Here is a 19,546-nt window from a genome sequence, read left to right as displayed (position 1 = left end):
GCACCTATTGAAAAACGAATTACATGATAAATGAGTAAAGGGTTTGTATTCTGCACATAGAAGTCCTGCTTTGAAAAAAAGTGCTGCTGACTTTTTGATATTTCAACTTGTAAGAGTCAAAATTTTACAAATTGCTCATGTCCAAGAGAAAAAAAAGCTCCTCAAAAAGAGCAAGCTTTTCTGTCAGACCAAAGAGGGCTCGTATAAGCCGTATCGGAATAGTGGGCATACCTAAAACAAAGAAACTTATGTAAAGACAACGACGCCACGATGAGATGACCAAGCAAATTACAAATAAAAAATTCTGTGGTCCAGAATACTTGTAAAATATTTACTGACCGTCTATGTCCCAATGTGGTTTAAAATACGAAATAATAGCTCTCTTGAAAAAGGGCCAAGGTTCCTGTTTGAAACTATCAGACGGACTCGGTAACTCGCACCTAAATACAATATTTAGATGTTGTTAATGTTTCTATTTCTGGAAAGCATATTATGCTCTTCCGGAAAACATCCGGACTGATGACTGATTAGAGACGAGAAATTCGCCTCGATGCTCTCGCAAAAATTTTGCAAGAGCGAAACAGTTTACTACATGCATGTCGCACTCTACCCAATATCGATTTTGATGCTGATGATTATAGCAAAATGATAAACTGGTCTTCGGAAAATATAATATCTCTCCCCGTTCTAAAGAACGTAACAAATGAACTTCTTACGGAGATTTTATCATCCAACAATGTGTATGAGAATTGGGCGTTCTCTAAATATCCATACCACACACTTGCGGTGGAGTGAATGGTGAAACTCATTACTGAAGCATCGCTTCAAGTATGCGGAAGTGACGCTCGGGATGGATTCATTCGGTGTACTTTAACCTCCCGTCAAACTATGTGCTTAGTAAAAATCAGGAGCTCAGCTTATTTGCACGTCCACTTTATTCAAAGTCCAAATTAAAGAGAGCGACAAATGGGCGAACAGTAAACAGCAAAATAAAGAAGCATAGATAATAGCAAAGGAAACAAAACTACAGGGTAATTCAAATGACATAGTTTAAAATAACTTCATAATCTTAGACATCCTCCCCGGTTGAAACGTTGGTTTCAATGTGATCCTCCAAAAGAAGGCATAGCTTCTGCACGGCCCGGGTGCACGAACCATGTGCGGTTGCCAGTGTAACATTTCTGACTGCTCCGTCGGTGCCTGGGTGGAGTTCAGTGACGCGTGCTAGTCTCCAATGAGTAGGTGGTAGATTTTCGTGGCGTATTACCACGATGTCACCCAGTCTTATGTTAGGAACCCGTCGTTGCCACTTTGTCCTCGCCTGTAAAGTTGCCAAATACTCCTCATTCCATCTTTTCCAAAAGAGCTGATGCATCTGCCGTAACCATTGCCAGTGCTTCACTCGGTTGGCAGGAATCTCTGAAACGTCTGGCTCTGGGATAGCTATTATTTGAGATCCTATTAAGAAGTCGGCTGGAGTTAATGCATACTTGTCATCCGGGTCATCGTGCAATGGTACGAGTGGGCGAGAATTCAGACAAGCCTCGATGCGAGTCGCCAACGTCTGTAGCTGAGAGTACCAAAGTGCTTGCGTACCCACTACGCGTACTAAGTGCCGCTTTGCAGACTTCACAGCTGCTTCCCATAGGCCTCCTTGATGTGGAGCGCTCGGCGTTATAAAATGCCACCGGGTACCCAAATCAGCCAGTGACTGAATACTCCGTTCCTTAAACCAGGCGGCTAAGTCTTCCTTCAGAACGCGGTTAGCTCCAACGAACGCAGTTCCGTTGTCGCTGTACAAGTCCCTACATGGACCTCGCCGGCTAACAAACCGAGTAAATACGTCCAAAAAAGCCTGTGTGGAGAGATCATCAGCAACCTCAATATGAACAGCCTTCGTCGCCGTACAAACAAAAATCGCCAAGTACGTTTTCACTGTAGTCCGCGATCTTTTGGTCCCAATACGCAAGTTGAACGGGCCACAGTAATCAACACCGGACGCAATGAAGGGTCGAGCTGCCTGAACCCGATGCCGAGGTAGCGAGGCCATTTGTTGTGTTAAAACAGCTCCCCGGTTGCGACGACATATGACACATTTGAGGATCAGACTACGTACTGCTACTCTCCCATGAATAATCCAAAAGCGACATCGAAGAGTTTGAAGAGTCAGCTGAGTTCCGCCGTGAAGAGTGTCGATATGTGCCTGTGTAATAAGCAGCCGGACTAGCCCCGTTGACTTCGGAAGAATGATTGGGTGTCTATGTGCCTCGATTAACGCAGATTTCGAAATGCGGCCTCCAACTCGTAGTAGTCCGTGGTCATCTAGATAAGGATTTAACGGGAGTATACTACTAGCAGTGGGTAATGCCGACCCACCCTGTATGCACCTAATGTCTTTCGGAAACGCATTCATTTGATCGATCCTCATAAGCCATTCTAACGCCGTCTCCATCTCCTGGGGGTCAATTGTGGAACGGCGAAAACTCCGACTTCTAGGAAGCCACCTCAGTATTAACGCCGTAGTATGTATAAGTTTTTTTAACGAGCTGAATCGATCTGTAAGCGGAATAATTTCCCCGTCTAAACGTCGCGTTGTCAATGTTAAATTAGTGACTGTGACGGCTAAACACTGTACCCTTCTCTCGCTATTCACTACAGCTTCATCGCAATCACGTAGTTTAGGGTGACAGGTGGGATCTATTGTGTCATCCCGTAGCCAACTGGGACCACTCCACCATAAATGGTGGTCCAAAAGTTCTGAAGCAGATATGCCTCTACTAGCGCAATCCGCGGGGTTTTGCGAGGAACGTACATAATGCCATTCATCCCTCAAAGTTAACTCTTGTATTCGCCGGACCCTATTTGATACATAGGGTTTAAGCGTCTCAGGCTGTTTTCGCAACCAACAGAGGGTGATAGTCGAGTCTGACCACAAAGATGCTACTTGGTCGACTAATCCTAATGCACTTCGGACGTTTCGAAGAGTCTCAGCTAGTAACTGTGCCGCACATAGCTCTAAGCGAGGTATAGTGGCTCCTCTTAGGGGTGCCACCTTGGTTCGGGCCGTAATTAAAGCTACGTGAACGTCCCCCTGAGAATTCGTTGTTCGAGCGTACACCACAGCAGCATATGCCTTTTGGCTGGCATCGCAGAACCCATAAAGCGTGGTAGTCGACCCTTCCTTCATCCCAAGCCAACGAGGTATCCGAAGCATGTTGAGAGCAGTAAGGTCATTGCGAAATGTTAGCCAAATTTCTCGTAATTCCGTTGTTAGAGCAGTATCCCAATCAATACCTGCGGACCAAAGAGTTTGAATAAATATCTTCCCCACCACCACTACGGGTGACAAGAATCCTGTTGGGTCAAACAACTTCGCCACCTCGCTGAGCACACTGCGCTTGGTGTATACACCGCCGGGTTGCTTGAGTTCCACGTTGAACAGCAGGATGTCGTCGACTGGACTCCATCGCAAACCTAGCACAGAGGCCACTGGTGCATCAATAGGGCATTCCGTCGGTGATAAGCCCTTCCCTAATGGAATCAATACGGCGGCGTCATTAGAATTCCACTTCCTTAACTTAAAGCCTCCAGCGGTCAGTATGGTGTCGATATTCGTTGCTAAAGTGATAGCACTGTCGACGGTGCTACAACTGGTGAGGAAATCATCCACGTAGAATGATGAGAGAATGGCTTCTCGCGCTTGGATGCCCATATTGCGATCGTGAATCTTGTCGAAGCTGTCGTACGCACACTGATGCATAGCCCTTATCGCATTATGAGGACTGCATGCCATGCCATACGTGACAGTAGACAGCCGGTAAGTAATTACTTCCTCTGATGGAGATTCACGCCAAAGTATACGCTGAAAGTCTCTGTCTTGTGCTGCCACGAGAACCTGGCGAAACATCTTCTCCACATCGGCTGTGATCGCGATGGCATAGCGTCGGAAGCGGAGGATAATGTTGATTAACGAATCTTGAATGGGGGATCCAACCAGTTGGATATCGTTAAGCGAAAGCCCGTTGGAGGTAGGAGCGGATGCATTGAACACCACTCTAAACTTTCCCAATACAGCATGGTGGGGAATATAATAGCATCCGGATTGAACAACTGGCTGAACAACTCTTTCCATATGGCCAAGGGACTCATATTCCCTCATAAACGCTATATATTTTGCATGCATGTCCGGATCCGCAGCCAGACGTCGCTCCAAACGCGAGAACTGACGTCGAGCGTTGACGTAAGAGTCGCCTAACGGTTGACCATCTTGACGGAATGGCAATCTCACAACATAGCGTCCGTCGGCCATACGTTGGTGTGTAGTGGCAAAGAACCGCTCGCATTCATCATCCGAGCTCTTAGTTGTCACCGGTACTTCTTCGAGCTTCCAAAAATTACAAATGAGATCCTCCAAGTAAGACTCGTCTCTAATCTGCGCGCAATAATTGCCAACTGTTGTACTAGAATGGCCCGGAACGGACGCTGGCCCAAATACAACCCAACCAAGTCGGGTAAGCTGTGCGTGAGGTTCATCATACCCTCCATGTATGACATCCCCTTCTACAATCGAACCCCAGACATCAGCACCAAGAAGTACATCAACATGACCCGGAGTACCAAAATGTGGGTCTGCCAATTGGAGATTTGCCAAATGTCTCCATTGCCCAATATCGACACTAACCGCTGGTGTAACGGAAGTGATCGAACCAATAACCAATGCATGAATGTCCAGTTCAAATTTAGAAAAAATGCTTTTTATCGTAAATCGGACGCTACCCTTGGTCCTCGAACATGCAACTCCACTAATTCCCTCCACCATAATCTCACACTTGCTCCTATAAAGACCCAACCCATTAGCCAAACATTCCGAGATCAGGCTTACTTGAGATCCGGGATCGCATAATACACGAGACACCCGTTGCTTGAGATCCTTGCCGATGACGTTAGCACGGGCTGTAGCTAATAGAACAGTCTGGCTTCCCCTCTCGACACTAGTAACGATTGTATTGCTTGCTAGTCATAATGATGGTGGATTGGATATTATGTCTGGCCTAGCCACAGACGAATCTACCTCGTTGCTTGAAATAGGTTGTTGTGATTTGTGACGGCAAAAAATAGTATGATGTCTGTGGCCGCACTGGCGACAGTTACCAGAGGAACAAAGCTTGGATGAATGCCCGGACCGCAAACAGTTAAAGCATAGGTTCGATCGCTTTAAAGCTTCAAAACGTTGCTCTGGTTTCAAGGCTAGAATCACCGGACAACGCATAACCTTGTGTGATCCTCTACAGTGTTGACAGTTGCCATCATCAGTTGTGGCGAGGTTAGACTTTAGAAGACGGAGTGTGTTTTTCTGCTTTGACGGAGAATGCAGCACTTCATGATGATCCGCTACCGGGCAAAGTTCTGTCGAAAGACTGTGCGCTCGTTTTTCTAAAAATGCCAGCAACTCATTTAAAGTGGATAGCTCGGTAGGGGAGCAATTCATGCACCATTCTCGCTGTGTGCGAGTAGAGAGTTTAGAAACCACAATGGGGACGGTAAGGGCATCCCATTTGTCGACAGGTAACTTCATTACCGCTAACGCTCGCAAGGACTCGTTTACCCCATCAACGACACCCAGTAACGCCCTGGACGTATCCTCAGTCTGTGACTTCATGTTCAGAAATCTAGCAACGTGGATCTCCGCTAATTGCTTAGGGTTGTCATATCGATTTTTCAGCGCCGTCCACACTTCTTCATAGCCACCCGAATACAAACTTCCAACCAACGGAACCGCCTCTGCCTTAACTGCCTGGCGCAATTTCCCCAACTTGTATGCCACCGGCAAATCCCGCTGATGAACCAATGTCTCAAATGCATCCTTAAATGCAAGCCACTTATAAGCGGATCCGTCAAACGATGGTATACACAGCGGCTCTAATTTTAATTCCATTGGCGAAACTTTGTGCGAATTGTTGGCAGGCAGAGATTCACCCTCCAACTCCCTTCGTCGTTGATTCAGCGTTGCGCACAAATCTATGTAGGCAGCTTCGGTGGAGTCCCACCATCCTGAGTGTACCTCTAAGTCCTCCTCCTTGGCTGCGCCAACCAACGCCTCATGATTTGTGAGCATCCGATCAAAATGGACGGCAGCAGATTTTATACGCTGATCAATTTGAGTGACATTGAGGTCACCAGCCTTCGCCTCTTTCGTTTGGTCATACATCCGCAAAATAGCGGCCGCATGGAACTGGCGTAGATTTAACTCCGACATGTTCCAACCTCGAATAAGTTATCTGCAATTATCCAGGAAATCAGGCCTAATCCAACGCGAAGCCTTTGTGCACCGTAATCGTGCGAATTAAGCTGATGTTATAGTGAATTTATCATTCCTCACAGGAGGCACCAAAAAATGCTTAGTAAAAATCAGGAGCTCAGCTTATTTGCACGTCCACTTTATTCAAAGTCCAAATTAAAGAGAGCGACAAATGGGCGAACAGTAAACAGCAAAATAAAGAAGCATAGATAATAGCAAAGGAAACAAAACTACAGGGTAATTCAAATGACATAGTTTAAAATAACTTCATAATCTTAGACACTATGCCTCAGTTTGACAACAAAGCACAATACTCTCTCTGATTTGATAAATATGAAATGAACTATTGCTTTACGTTTATAAAACGCAGAGTTTCTTGGAATACTTTTTATTTTATAATTTTTTATCAATACTCGTATTACAAAATGTGGACAAAACGAAAAAACGTTGGTAAACATGAAATGAATTATTGCTTTAAGTGTTTTCTTGAAATACCTTTTATTTTATTATTTTTTATAATAATACCAAACATGAAAAAAGAACAAACCCTGTTAAAAATAAATAAATAAAATAAATAAAATTAAAAAAAAATAGGAACAAAAAGTGCAGCAACCACCACCTGGCGGGTTCTGGGCTACAAAAATATTTATGTACTCGTATTTTCGCAATAAAAAGTAGGAAAAAACTGCACAATCAATAACGTTTTATTATTATTTTATAGTGTACAGGTGCTTAATCTGGTATAAATGTATGTCTAATAAGTTTATAGTCCTTATTTTTGGTATGAAATGTGCTCCGGAATGTATGCATAGAGAAAAGAAAAGCATCCTGAAAAAATAAAATTTTTCAGAATATCAACTGAAATTTCAATACTTGAGGCCTCGGCTGGCGACATAAGATATCGTTCGGTTGGGCTGAAATTTGGCATACATTTTATTAGTCTAACAGTGCCACTTTTCCGCACTATTAGAAGTCGATCCTAAAAAAAAATTTTTTCGGTCTACTCCAATCCGGAAACGTTGCTTCAAAGTCTGCAAAACGAAGTTTACGAAGAATACACCCAAACACGAACCCATTATCTTTCAGCTCATCTGTAAACATGCACGGGTTAACCATTTCGTTGTCATTCAAAGACAGCCACACCAACTCGTCCTTTTCTCCCGTTTCTTCAGCGGCCCAATTTTCCAGCATTTCCAACTGCAGCAGATCGTCGCCAAATAGATTTTCTTCGCTTCGTACCAAGCTCTGCCTGGTGCATGGCTTAAGATCCAAAAAAGGTGTGCTTACGCTCAAACTTTTTCAAGATGCGACGAGTTATCTGCGCAATCTCACGCATGTAATTGTCAGTTAGATGCCCTCACAAGAAATACAATAATAATAATTTGTTTTAAAAGATCTCTTTCCCTTGTCTAAACAGATATTTAAATATTTTACATATTTTAATTTTTAGAACACTGATGCTAAATAACTAAGTACACAAGGCAGATAATATGAATTCGTTTTTAGAATCCTCAACCGAGGCTAATCGGGCTCAGGATGAAGGCCATGAAACAAATTTGGTGGACCAAAAGAAATGGGAGCTGGGCTACCTGAAGGTAAAATCAATATTCTAGTGTACATATCTATAATATATCTATCTATACTACAATATAAATATTATATTCCTTGTGGGATTCCAGAAAAAATGCCGCAATCTGGAATTGGAACAATACTATATATCCTACATGAACCGTCTGCGCTTAAGCCATCTGGGAATTTTCATATTTATTCTAATACTTACCGCAATGGTGCATTCATTGTTGCTTATAATATCGTTTCCTACAACTGTACGTTTTTAACCTAATATTTATTATGCAAAGAGATAAAAAACTAAAAATAATATTTTTCCAGGATCAACGAGATATTTACTTAGATGTAGGAATTTACATGGGCTGCACAATAGTTATCCTTTTTGTGTTGCTAATCAATTTTCGTTTTGCCGCCAATAAACGATATGATTGGCTGGCGTTCACAACAGTTTGTTTGGCAGTTTCTGCGCTTGTAGTGATGGGTGAGGAGCCATGTTTCGAACGGGGCTTCAATCGAAATTTAAAATGTATTTTTGCTTTACTTTTAGATATATCTATACCCATCTATCGCGCCGTCAAAGACTATAACATTACCGTACCGACGTACTACAGTTTCATTATATATACCATCTACATATTTATGCCAATCGCCGAAGATTTACATGCTTTTATTTTAGGTGTGACTGTATCAATATCCTACATTATACTTTTTACGTTCGTGATATATCGTCGTCGGATTGATGGTTTGAAAGAAACTGATTTGCCAAAAATCATATCGGAAGGCATTTTCTTGGCCTGTGTCAATATGTTTGGTCTGTTCTTTCGTCTGACACGTGAAGTGACTATTCGTACGACATTTATCGACAAGCGGCAATGTGTTGAAGAGACTTTAGTGTTACGAGCGGCTAGAGATCAAGAGGTAAATTTGTTTCATAGATCTGTATTCGTATATTGTACGTTACTAAACATTTTGAAGTATGTCATTTGGTATATTTTAGAAAAGTCTACTTTTGAGTATTATACCAGCACAAATTGCTAATAAAATTGAAGAGGACGTGAAAATACGTATCGAACATATGAAAGAAAATAAAAACCATAGACGATCAGCAAACGATGATGTGGGGTATGTATGGGCATATGTATGTATATACGAGATGTTGCAATTAAATTCCGGGAATTTGTCAATAAAATACAAGAAAATTAAGTTACGAGCAAAATTATATTAAGAATGTGGGCAAAAAGTAAGGGGAATTTGGTTGTAAAATGAAAACTCTTTATTTATTCTTGTAAATCAATTTCATCCCCTTCAAAACAATCCCCTCTCGATGCAATACACTCATGCCAACGATTTTTCCAATCCCCGAAACATGCCAAATAGTCCATTTCCGATATAGCCATCAGCACCTTCTTCGATTCAGCTTTTATCTCCTCAATCGACTCGAAACGCGTTCCCCGGAGTGGTCTCTTGAGTTTTGGGAATAGCCAGAAGTTACACGGAGCCAAATCAGGCGAATACGGTGGTTGCGGAACGATATGCGTGCAATTTTTGGCGAAATGGTCACGAAGAACGAGTGCAGTGTGAGACGGTGCATTATCGTAATGCAAAAACCAAGAGTTGTTGGCCCATAATTCTGGTCTTTTTAGACGAATTGCTTCACGCTCAAATAATATTCCTTATTAACAGTTTGGCCAGGTGGAAGGAATTCATAGTGCCCCACACCACGAAAATCGAAAAAAACTGTCATCATGACCTTTATTTTTGCACGACTTTGACGTGCTCTTTTCGGTCTGGCCTCACCTTTGGCACGATATTCGCTTGATTGGTCGGTTGTTTCAGGGTCGTAAGCATAAATCCAAGTCTCATCTCCCGTAATGATGCATTTGAGCTTGTCCTGATAGTCTGAAAGCATTGTTTCACACACATCAACGCGACGACTTTTTTCCAAGAAATTTAGAGTTTTCGGTACCAAACGAGATTTGACTTTTCGTAGGTCCAAATGGTCTTTCAAAATGGTTTTCACAGATCCTTCTGATATTCCGATCATATCAGTAAGGTCTTTAACAGTCAACCGACGATTTTTGAGCACTAACTCCTTCACTTTTTTGACGTGTTGGTCATCTGTTGACGTCGATGGTCGTCCGGAGCGCTCCAAGTCATCAACACGTTCTCGACCCTCTTTGAAGTCTTTGTACCACTTATAAACATTTTTCTGCGACATGGTCGAATCACCAAATGCCTTCTACAACATGCTAAACGTTTCCGCAGCTGAAATTTCATTCCGCAAACAAAATTTGATGGCACTTCTCTGCTCAATCAAATCAGACATTGTAAAAATCGAAAAATGCACTCTTGGTCGTTTGGTAAACACAAGCGTAAATATATTACTGATAATGAAATTCACATGAAACTCCCAGTGCTACCAACTCATGAAAAAATAACTAGAGCGAAATTTTAATCCCCCGAAGTTTGACAAATAAGTTCACCTTACTTTTTGCCCATATATAATTGGTGCATACACCCTCTTTTGGATGTTTAGCCGAGCTCCGCCTCCTATTTGTGGCGTGCGTCTTGATGTTGTTCCACAAATAGTGCGACTTATAGTTTCAAGTCGACTCCGAACGGCAGATATTTTTAAGAGGAGCTTTTTCATGTCAGAAATACACTCGGAGGTTTGCCATTGCCTTTTGAATTTTTCTTCATTATGATCTTCCACCGAGATTCGAACCGACGTTCTCTCTGAATTCGGAAGGGTAGTCACGCACCAACCCTTTCGGCTACGACGGCCGCAAAATTATATTAACAATCTTCAAAATATTCTCCCCTTCACTCTACACAATGATTCCAACGTTAGTCCCATGAATGAATGAACCATTTGTAGTCCTCCGAGGGTATCTCGCACAGCAATGCGGTTACAGCTTCGTTGACTTCATGTACGCCACCTTGATAATGCGTTGCCGTGCGATGCGACTTCATATTATAAAATAGACAGACGGTGGCGATAATCGGTACTAACGACTTAATTCGGAATTATCTCAGGAATTAAGTATAACTAATCCACATCATCTATCTACTGTACTTAGTCCTATAATTTAAGCGGATAAAGGGCATTTCTGATGGCAACTCTGCCGAAAAACGGCAGTTAAAATCTATTGTGAATGAAAAATAATAAAATTTAAAAAAATAAGAACAAAAAAACTAGATACACTGCTAGTTTGCACAAACACGTTCGAAATTACATTAATTGTTTTGATATTTCGAAGCAGTTTGAGAAATTGTAATATTACAATATATTTTTTTTAATAAGTAATTATTTTTAGTATGAGCAAATAGCTGTTCACTAATTCGCGTAAAAACCAATCAAAAAATTTCCAGTGGGCGATACCGCAGCTATAATGGAATGCGTTTTTTCGCCAAAAACTCTTCCACAATGAACAGAGGAGTGGGTCGTTGCATTGCCGTGGTGCAAGATTGAGCCTTTCACGCGGCAAGTTGAAAATACGAGCCGCTCTAGAGCACCTACATAAGGCGTCTTCTTTTCGCCAAGCTTTAGAAATGAGGAAAATGGGGAATAGATGAGGCGACTGATATTACAACACATATATACATAACACGTATGTTGGCAACGCTGCAATAAAGCTGCCTTTAGAGGTTTTATATTAATTTGTGCTTTCACAATTTAACACACGGAACTTCGTTTTCATTAGTTAGATTAGTTTAAATCTTACAAATCACAATATTACCAAGCCATTCACTGAATTTTCACAAACATGCAACTTTTCCTACTTTTGTTTGTTTTGTTCGTTCCTTTTGTATTGCGAAGGGAGCTGACGTCAGACTTGTCAAAATCGCGAAAAATAATGTTTGTTTTTTAATGGCGCCACCTACATTACTCAATTCGCCATAAAGTAGTTGTAACCTTTCTACAGGCAAATCTTGCTCTATAACTTTGTTGTTGCTTTCATATGCAAATTTTTCGTCAAGCTAATCGAGCATAGAAATAGCGAGCAGGGCAGGGACGAATAGAAGGCGTATTTACACTTGTACACTACATGTCTGTCCAGCAGAAGCAAATTCACGTTGAATGATGTCACGGCTATCGAAAAAAAAAATGCATTTCCGTCAGGCGCAAATTGTACATGCTCACTTTTGTTAACCACTCACCACATTTTTTCATCCACTACCCTCTTTGTTTATTACTCAACTCATCCCATCTCTGCCGTCACTCTGAAAGCTGATCACTAAAAAACTTACTTCCAAACAGCATGCCTAAAAAATAAACCAAACTTCTTAATAGTTCTAATTAAACTACCGGAATTTAACTGCCACTCCTCGTACATATGTAATGGGTAATCGGCTGATTTCATTCTAAAATGCAAAAAAAAAACAAATCTCGGTCCATTCTTAAATTTTGTTTGTAAGGTATAACTTCATTCAAACAGCTACTTCGGTTTTCACTGCATACGGTACGCTCCATAAACGAAATGCCGTTACCAAAAGCATTTCCGAAAAGAAAATTGGTCAACAATGGCACCACTCCAAAATACTTAGATATCAAACTACCACTCTTTGATTATGTGTGGATCACCAGAGGAAAATGCTCCAACGAAACTTTTATGCAGTAAAATTTCTAATTTTTTTCAAGTGTACAGCGGCTATAGTCCGGGAGCCAGGGGTCATTTTGGCCTCATCATTTCATGCCGACTGATTTCAATACTGAAGGCAGACGCCATCCGATGGATGACGAAACCAACCTGGTCCAGTAGCGGTCGGTCGAATGCTGCGAAACGTGTCGAAACAAAATTTTTAACAACTCATTTAATACCGGCTGAAATATTTTTTGTGTATTGTTGACATTTAGTAGAATAAAAAAAATAGTCAGCTGCGCCGTAGAGGAGGGAAAATACGTCAGCTGAACAGGCGAACTTGTAAAATAAATTAAAAAGTAAAACTACTTATGCCGATTGAATTTTTTTTTACATAATTTTTGACACACATGAAAATATAATAATGATGGTCAGCTGCGTTTATAGCGGTGGGAAGGCCGTCAGCCGAAGCAAGAATGTATTGCGTTCAGCTGACGAATTTTCCCCCCTCTACGGCGCAGCTGACTATTGTTTTTTTATTCTACTAAAGGTCAACAATACATGAAAAAAAATTCAGCCGGTATAAAATGAGTTGGTAGACATATTTTTTCGACACGTTTCGTACCCTCCCACAATCACACCCACCGCGGGTGCACCAGCTGACGTTTACTTTCGTTATTCATGACAGCTAAGTCACAAGTATAGTCAAGAATTTAACGGTGTAAAAACGCAGTCCAAAATCGACCACTGGCTCCCGCAGTATTAATTTCATACAGCGGTGTGAAGATAATGAGCTTCTGATACTTTTTGGAGCACACTTTTTGATATGTACCGTGTCGTCGTACCAGAAACCAGCTGGTGAACTTTATAGAGACAGGTCTGAGTATTCAAAATTTGTACTAATTAAACTTTTTGATTTTCCATAGTTCTACGCCAACTCCATTATGGCGACAGCTGGATACCGAGTAAGTAAACATTTTTATTTAAATACTAAAATTTTAACTTTATATACCTATTCTTGATACAGAAATATTTATGAGTTTGGTATAGTTTAATGCAAACACCAATTTCGGTTTGTGTAATTTTAGGAACTAATTGTGTTATTATTAAAAAAATCGAAATTCGAATATATAGTACGTAACCTGCGGAAATTCAATATTCGCGATACTTTTTGAACACACCTCGTATAAGCCTTAAAATCCAACAGACAACCTTTCTTGCCAAGAGTTCATGACAAAAGTCTTCACTCGATGAGTCAAATCCACACTTTATAAGCCCTTCATCAAGCCTTCCCTATTCTTCACGGCATAATAGTTTGGACGATTTGGGGAATTGACGTATCTTTTCACTTTGGTTCCACCGAGTATTCTAGACGACACAATGATGAGCTGCATGAACTTTACAAAGATAAAACAATCGAGTGAAGATTCGGCATCTACATTGTTTACAAGTGAATAGAAACGCTTCAGTATTCAACATGGATCGTGTAAAGTATTTAATGCGAAATCTGTGGATAAAAAGGGAATGGCTTTACCTGGTGTTTCTAATTAACAATAATAATAAGCAACTGGCACACTTTGTTATATTCGGCTAAAGTTAGTAAAGTATTTATGTGGCAGATTATAGATATGTATTTGAGGCATGAACTGTGGCCTTAAGATGTATTTTGCCTTCTTCTCTTCATAGTACTTCATATGTGTTAGCCTTACCCTTACTGAAGTCTTGGTGTTATGGCTACAGGATTGGTGAACAGAGATATTGTTCCTGTCGCCTTGATATGGTGTCAATTTATCAGTTTCTAGAAAGATACTTTTAAAATTCTCAAATTACATATATCAAAACCGACTTTCGTTGGTTAGTGCTATTCCGTAGTTAGGGTCATGGTTATAGTTTTATTCCATAATTTTTTTACGATTTCCAGCTGCATGATTGCGTACAGCTTTTCTATCAAGAACCATGTATTATTAGGTATAAATTTTTTACTAAACTAATGTCTTCAATATTGTCCACATCTTCTGCACTTTGGTCAACATAGAAAGCTCTTTATTGAGCCACACAATGATGTCTCAATCTTATATGCGGATGTTGTCAACTACACTTATCTGACTACGACGTTGGATGTAAAAACTTTAGTGGAGACTTTACATGATTTATTTGTCAAATTCGACACAGCATCACAGGTAAAAAAAAAACGAAAACATAATAGGGTCGTTCCCGTTTCCACGAGCAATCACACAAGAAACTTCATTTGCAGGAGTATGATGTTTTGCGTATTAAATTTTTGGGCGATTGCTATTACTGCGTGGCCGGCGTTCCCATCCCCAACGAGTACCATGCCAGATCGTGCACTTACCTTGGTTTACGTATGATCAAAGATATACGCGATGTAAGGTAACTCCATATGCATAATGTAACTACGTATTTGAAATAAAAATAGATTTCCCAACACTTGAATTAAACTTTCCCCCCAAAGGATGAAACGAAAGCTGGATATTGATATGCGTATTGGCGTACACTCAGGAAATATTTTATCTGGCGTCATTGGTGCAAATAAGTGGCAGTTTGATATTTGGTCGAAAGATGTTGACATAGCCAATCGCTTGGAATCTACAGGCGAGGCTGGCCGGGTGCATGTTAGTGGGCAAACATTGCAACAATTGGATGGTGAGCTGATGTATGAGGAGGGCACTGCGAAGGCACGTGATGATCCGGTGCTTCAAAAATATCAGATTCGTACTTTTTTGATAAAACCGCCATCCTCAAAAGTTAGTATATGTAATTTATTCTTAAATTAAGTATCGTAGTTAATTTTAAAACCTACAAAAAATGTTATTGTGTTTTTCAGTCAACGTCTTACATAACGATGAAACGTCCAACAGCATCAATGCGAAAACGTTTGGAACCGAAACAGGGAGCGGTAAGTATAAATAAATATTCGTTTATCAGTGTTTTTTATGCGCTCTTTATTAATAGGAATCCAGAAGTGATATCTCAATGAACTTTATGCAAAATAGCATAAGTCAATATAATCAAATTCGTAATCAAGCAACTTTAGAGATGAGCCGAGAGGTTGACAATATGCCCATTGGCAGGATACAGTAAGTAGTTATTTTAAAAAGAACTACACTTTATAAGCTCTAATTCATACATATATATCCACGAGGGTGGACCAATAAGCTCCTAAACTTTAAACTTTTGCACTTCAATATAATTGCCGGTTAGCTCTATACATTTTATTCGGGGAGTTATTCCTACAAGTAAACCGCGGAGATATCCAGACACTCTCTTCAAGAGTTCGTTAAGAGCTTTCCTCATTGATGCTTCAAAGACTGAAAGTGGTACTGGAGCAGGACGGCATTTGGCGAAGACTTGGTTGTCAGAGTCTGCAATAACAACCGAGCTGCTCTAGAGGTCTTAGAAACCATTCTCATATTATCAAAAATAGTTCAGGAATGTGATCTGAGGCTAAACTCCGTTGCAAGATGGAGTTAGTTTAGAACTACGTCAGTTTTCAAGGCTACGAACTCGCTGATGAATTGGCAAACTGCGATTGTTTAAAGTAGTGGAGAGATTCAAAACAACATCCAACATCAGACCGTTAACGAATACGCTATTACGCGGCGACCGAAGTTATTCTCACAATTTTACTTGGGATTATCAAACTTTGTAATCTTTCATCCTTGGTTGTTGGGAGCATCCAGCTCGACATTCAAGTACAACAAGGCTCTCACTAATAAAGCACTTGAAACCGGTGCTGCAGTACTGACAAATGCAAAATAACCAAGTGTTTCCTAAAAAGACCTGACACGGTGGTAGCAAAATTCTTTATCAGACAGAGGAGGAGTGAGTTACGGGCCCTGATAGGACTTATTATGAGGCACTTTTCATAAATACGGCAAATGTTCACCATAGTCATTATCAACGATTCACTGTGTACATTTTGCTTGGAGGATGGGCGAAATACGGAGGACTTTCTTTGCAATTGTCCGGCTTTCACCAAACTTAGATGATACATTTTTCCGTCGGCATTCTTAGAGGTCTCCTAATGACTCCCTGCGGCCGCCGTAGTCAAATAGATTGGTGCATGATTACCATCCGGAATAAAGAAAACTCTTTTTCTAATAGCGGTCGCCCCTCGGCAGGCAATGGTACACCTCCGAGTGTATTTCTGCCCTGAAAAAGCTCCTCATAAAAAAATATCTGCCGTTCTGAGTCGGCTTAAAACCGTCCCTCAATTTGTGGAACAAACCCAAAAAGGGTGTAAGTGCCAATTAATAATTAATTAATTAATTAAGTTGTGCTATTTTTTGTTGAATCGTTTCCCCCGACAGTCGGTTCTACGTCACCGGAATGCTCCAGATATATATCCGGTCAAAGACAACCAAGCATATACGATATTACAACGAGAACAAAAATATTAGTTTAAAATATTTATAGTTTAATTTATTGGGTATGGAAATAAGTTTCCGTCCTTTCTTAGTCAAAGTTACGAATTATTTAAACAAATAAAAAATACATGATATTATGTGAAGTAAGTGCCATTGGAAGCTACAATTTTACTCCATCTTTCAGGCAGCATACGGATTCCTCTGATGAAAAGTTCGAGTTCCTTTGACTTGATCCATTCAATGAGCCAGTTTACGATGCTCTCGTAAGAAGTGAACCGCTCTCCGTTGAAGAAAACCTTTTCTTTTCTGCCGTTCAAGAAGCATTTCACACGTCACCAAATGCGTCTCGATATCCCTCTTCTTCAATTGATGAGGCACTCAGTTATCTGGTTTCTGGACCTTTAGATATATTATCAAGGGTTCGACATGCGTCTTCATCCAATAATTGTTGTACTTGAGTATCTTCGAATTTTTTCGGTTCCCCTTCGCGATCTTTACCTCTCACGTCGAAATTACCATTCTAGAAGCATCGAAACCACTCTTTACAAATTGTATTTGATGGGCGTGATTACCGTAAATATTTATCAACGTTTCAGCTGTACTTTTCTTTAAAAGGTAGTAATGAAGAATGATTTCCCGCAAATGCTGTTTTTTCGGGGCGAGTGTAGACATCTTTGACGTCAGATAAAAAAAGAGGTTGTCTGTAAAGTTGGTTTACTGACGATAGTTTAACGTGACAACGTCATAAGAAAATATTGATGGAATGGTTGCAATTTTCAAAACAAAATTTTAATTTTATTTGTTTGATAGATATTTTGTATGGATATAGAGGAGGAGGTAAATGGAATTGCAATGGAATAGGTCAAGTTACAATACATTTACACAAACGTGAAAAATGACGAAAAATTTATCAAATTCATGAAAGATATCTTCAATTTCGATTGTGCATCAGACGTTAATAAGTCAACAACACTAAGAGGCACCATCATCCATTTGCCTTTTTCAAGACACTTTACACTCGAAACACTCCCTTTCATTTCCTACTTTTCCTATCATCGGCCTATTCTCAACAGAGAAATGGTTCATTACCATGCACACAGGAAGAAGGCATATGCAAATACAAGTATGTGAATTTATATACCTACATATGCGCATATACATACATATATATGCTCACTCAAGTAGGACAGAGCCAGATGTCGAACGTTGCCGAACGCGGGGGCCGATTGTGCTCTTTGTCGTTCGTTCCGCGCTCTCGCTTGCAGTTCAAGCATATTAGCTTACATTTGCTTGCGTACGGAATAGATTCGTATATTTGATATGTCCATATGACTTGTATGCATCTTTACATATGGATTTGTTCTTTTTGAAAATTGCGCGAAATTGTATATGTATATGCATGTTTATATGCATATATTATTGGTATACAACATATCTTATAAGGTATATGGTAAATATTACCATAAATTTTTTCCTTCATATATAATAAAAAAATTAATATATATTAATAACATTAAGGCAACAGGTATTATTAACAAACTTGGTTTTATTTTAAATTCTTCAAGTAAATCAAATTAATAATAATCAAAAAGAAGGCATATTCAAGTACAAATACGTGAATTTATATATGTACATATGCGCATATACATACATACAGTCCTGTGCAAAAAAAACCGGACAGTCTGAAAACTCCATTTTTTGAAGTAGTATGGATTTTATCAAATATGTTTGAATGTGGTTATATTCCATTGTGTTTTTAATACAAAAGTATGAAATAAAATCAATAAATTTCATACGTGTTTTTAATATTTTCATACTTTATTTGTTTTAGCATAGTCAATAGCGAATGTTTTATTATTAGTTTATCCTTATTATATAATCTTACAGCTAATTAATTCAAAACAAAATTAATTATTTCATTATAAATGTTATGATTTGAAGTTTTAATACTTGGTCGCACCGCCTTTCGCCTTAATTACCGCTTTAATACGTCTCGGCATTGATGTAACCAGGGTTTGCAACAATTCCTCCGAAATATCGTTCTGCCAAGTGTCCATTATAATGTTATCCAGGTCAGTTTTGTTCTTCGGCTTTTTTTCAGCTCCCTGCTTCTTTACAATGGCCCAGAGGTTCTCAATTGGGTTTAGGTCGGGACTGTTACCCGGCCATTCCAATAGGACAATTCCGTTTTTTCCCATAAATTCTTTTACCTGCAACAAATAAGGAATAAATCATTGGTTTTTTGATTCGACATTTAAACAAAACACTCGGGAGATTTAACAAAAATCATAACTTACTTTGTGAGATCGGTGGCATGGCGCAGAATCATCCTGAAATATAACGTCCGTTCTTAGAGAATACTGCTCCTCAATGACAGGTATTAAATGCCTATTTAAAATTGAAATGTAAGCATCTCCGTTCACCCGACCATCAATAAGAGTCAGTGTTTTCGTTCCGTCATAGCTGAAGCAGCCCCATACCATTCTACCAACTGACTGTCTTACAGTAGGCAGTATGCATCCAGTTTTATATCCTTCGCCAGATCTGCGCCTCACATGGTGGATACCATCCGATCCAAAGAGGTTAAACTTGGATGCATCCGAAAAAATCACATTCTTCCAGTGCTCGACAGTCCAGTTTTCATGAGTTTTGGCCCATCGATATCGTTTTTGACGCATTTTTTCGTTCAAAAACGGCTTTTTTGCGGG

At 40.0% G+C, this 19,546-nt stretch overlaps 3 protein-coding genes across 4 annotated transcripts in view; 1 reads left to right on the top strand and 2 right to left on the bottom strand.

Annotated features, from left to right (window-relative positions):
- Nucleotides 1–19,546, top strand: part of LOC128859997 (adenylyl cyclase X E-like) — a 44,511-nt gene that overhangs the window by 15,309 nt on the left and 9,656 nt on the right. For both annotated transcript variants that reach the window (XM_054097196.1, XM_054097197.1), the window contains exons 2-12: nt 7,749–7,893; nt 7,978–8,124; nt 8,189–8,348; nt 8,415–8,785; nt 8,865–8,989; nt 13,377–13,415; nt 14,486–14,630; nt 14,705–14,841; nt 14,924–15,215; nt 15,296–15,367; nt 15,424–15,548. In XM_054097196.1, the coding sequence (XP_053953171.1) occupies nt 7,789–7,893; nt 7,978–8,124; nt 8,189–8,348; nt 8,415–8,785; nt 8,865–8,989; nt 13,377–13,415; nt 14,486–14,630; nt 14,705–14,841; nt 14,924–15,215; nt 15,296–15,367; nt 15,424–15,548 (1,718 nt within the window). In that variant the 5' untranslated portion in view covers nt 7,749–7,788. The remainder of the gene's footprint in view (nt 1–7,748; nt 7,894–7,977; nt 8,125–8,188; nt 8,349–8,414; nt 8,786–8,864; nt 8,990–13,376; nt 13,416–14,485; nt 14,631–14,704; nt 14,842–14,923; nt 15,216–15,295; nt 15,368–15,423; nt 15,549–19,546) is intronic.
- Nucleotides 1,070–4,819, bottom strand: LOC128861894 (uncharacterized). Its single transcript, XM_054100272.1, has one exon. It carries the CDS (start codon nt 4,817–4,819, stop codon nt 1,070–1,072), a length of 3,750 nt encoding a protein of 1,249 aa, XP_053956247.1.
- Nucleotides 5,018–6,256, bottom strand: LOC128861893 (uncharacterized). The gene has a single exon (XM_054100271.1). The coding sequence runs from the start codon at nt 6,254–6,256 to the stop codon at nt 5,018–5,020; it is 1,239 nt and encodes a 412-aa protein (XP_053956246.1).

The sequence above is a fragment of the Anastrepha ludens genome, chromosome 4 (genome assembly GCF_028408465.1).
Source record: "Anastrepha ludens isolate Willacy chromosome 4, idAnaLude1.1, whole genome shotgun sequence".
In the NCBI taxonomy this organism is placed as follows: domain Eukaryota; kingdom Metazoa; phylum Arthropoda; class Insecta; order Diptera; family Tephritidae; genus Anastrepha; species Anastrepha ludens.
Note: the sequence above shows the minus strand (reverse complement) of the source record. Positions and strands in the feature narration are given on the sequence as shown.

What these genes read in the sequence shown, in the direction of transcription:
- LOC128861894 (XM_054100272.1), bottom strand. Translation starts at nt 4,819, where the DNA reads ATGGTGGAGGGAATTAGTGGAGTTGCATGTTCGAGGACCAAGGGTAGC.
- LOC128861893 (XM_054100271.1), bottom strand. Translation starts at nt 6,256, where the DNA reads ATGTCGGAGTTAAATCTACGCCAGTTCCATGCGGCCGCTATTTTGCGG.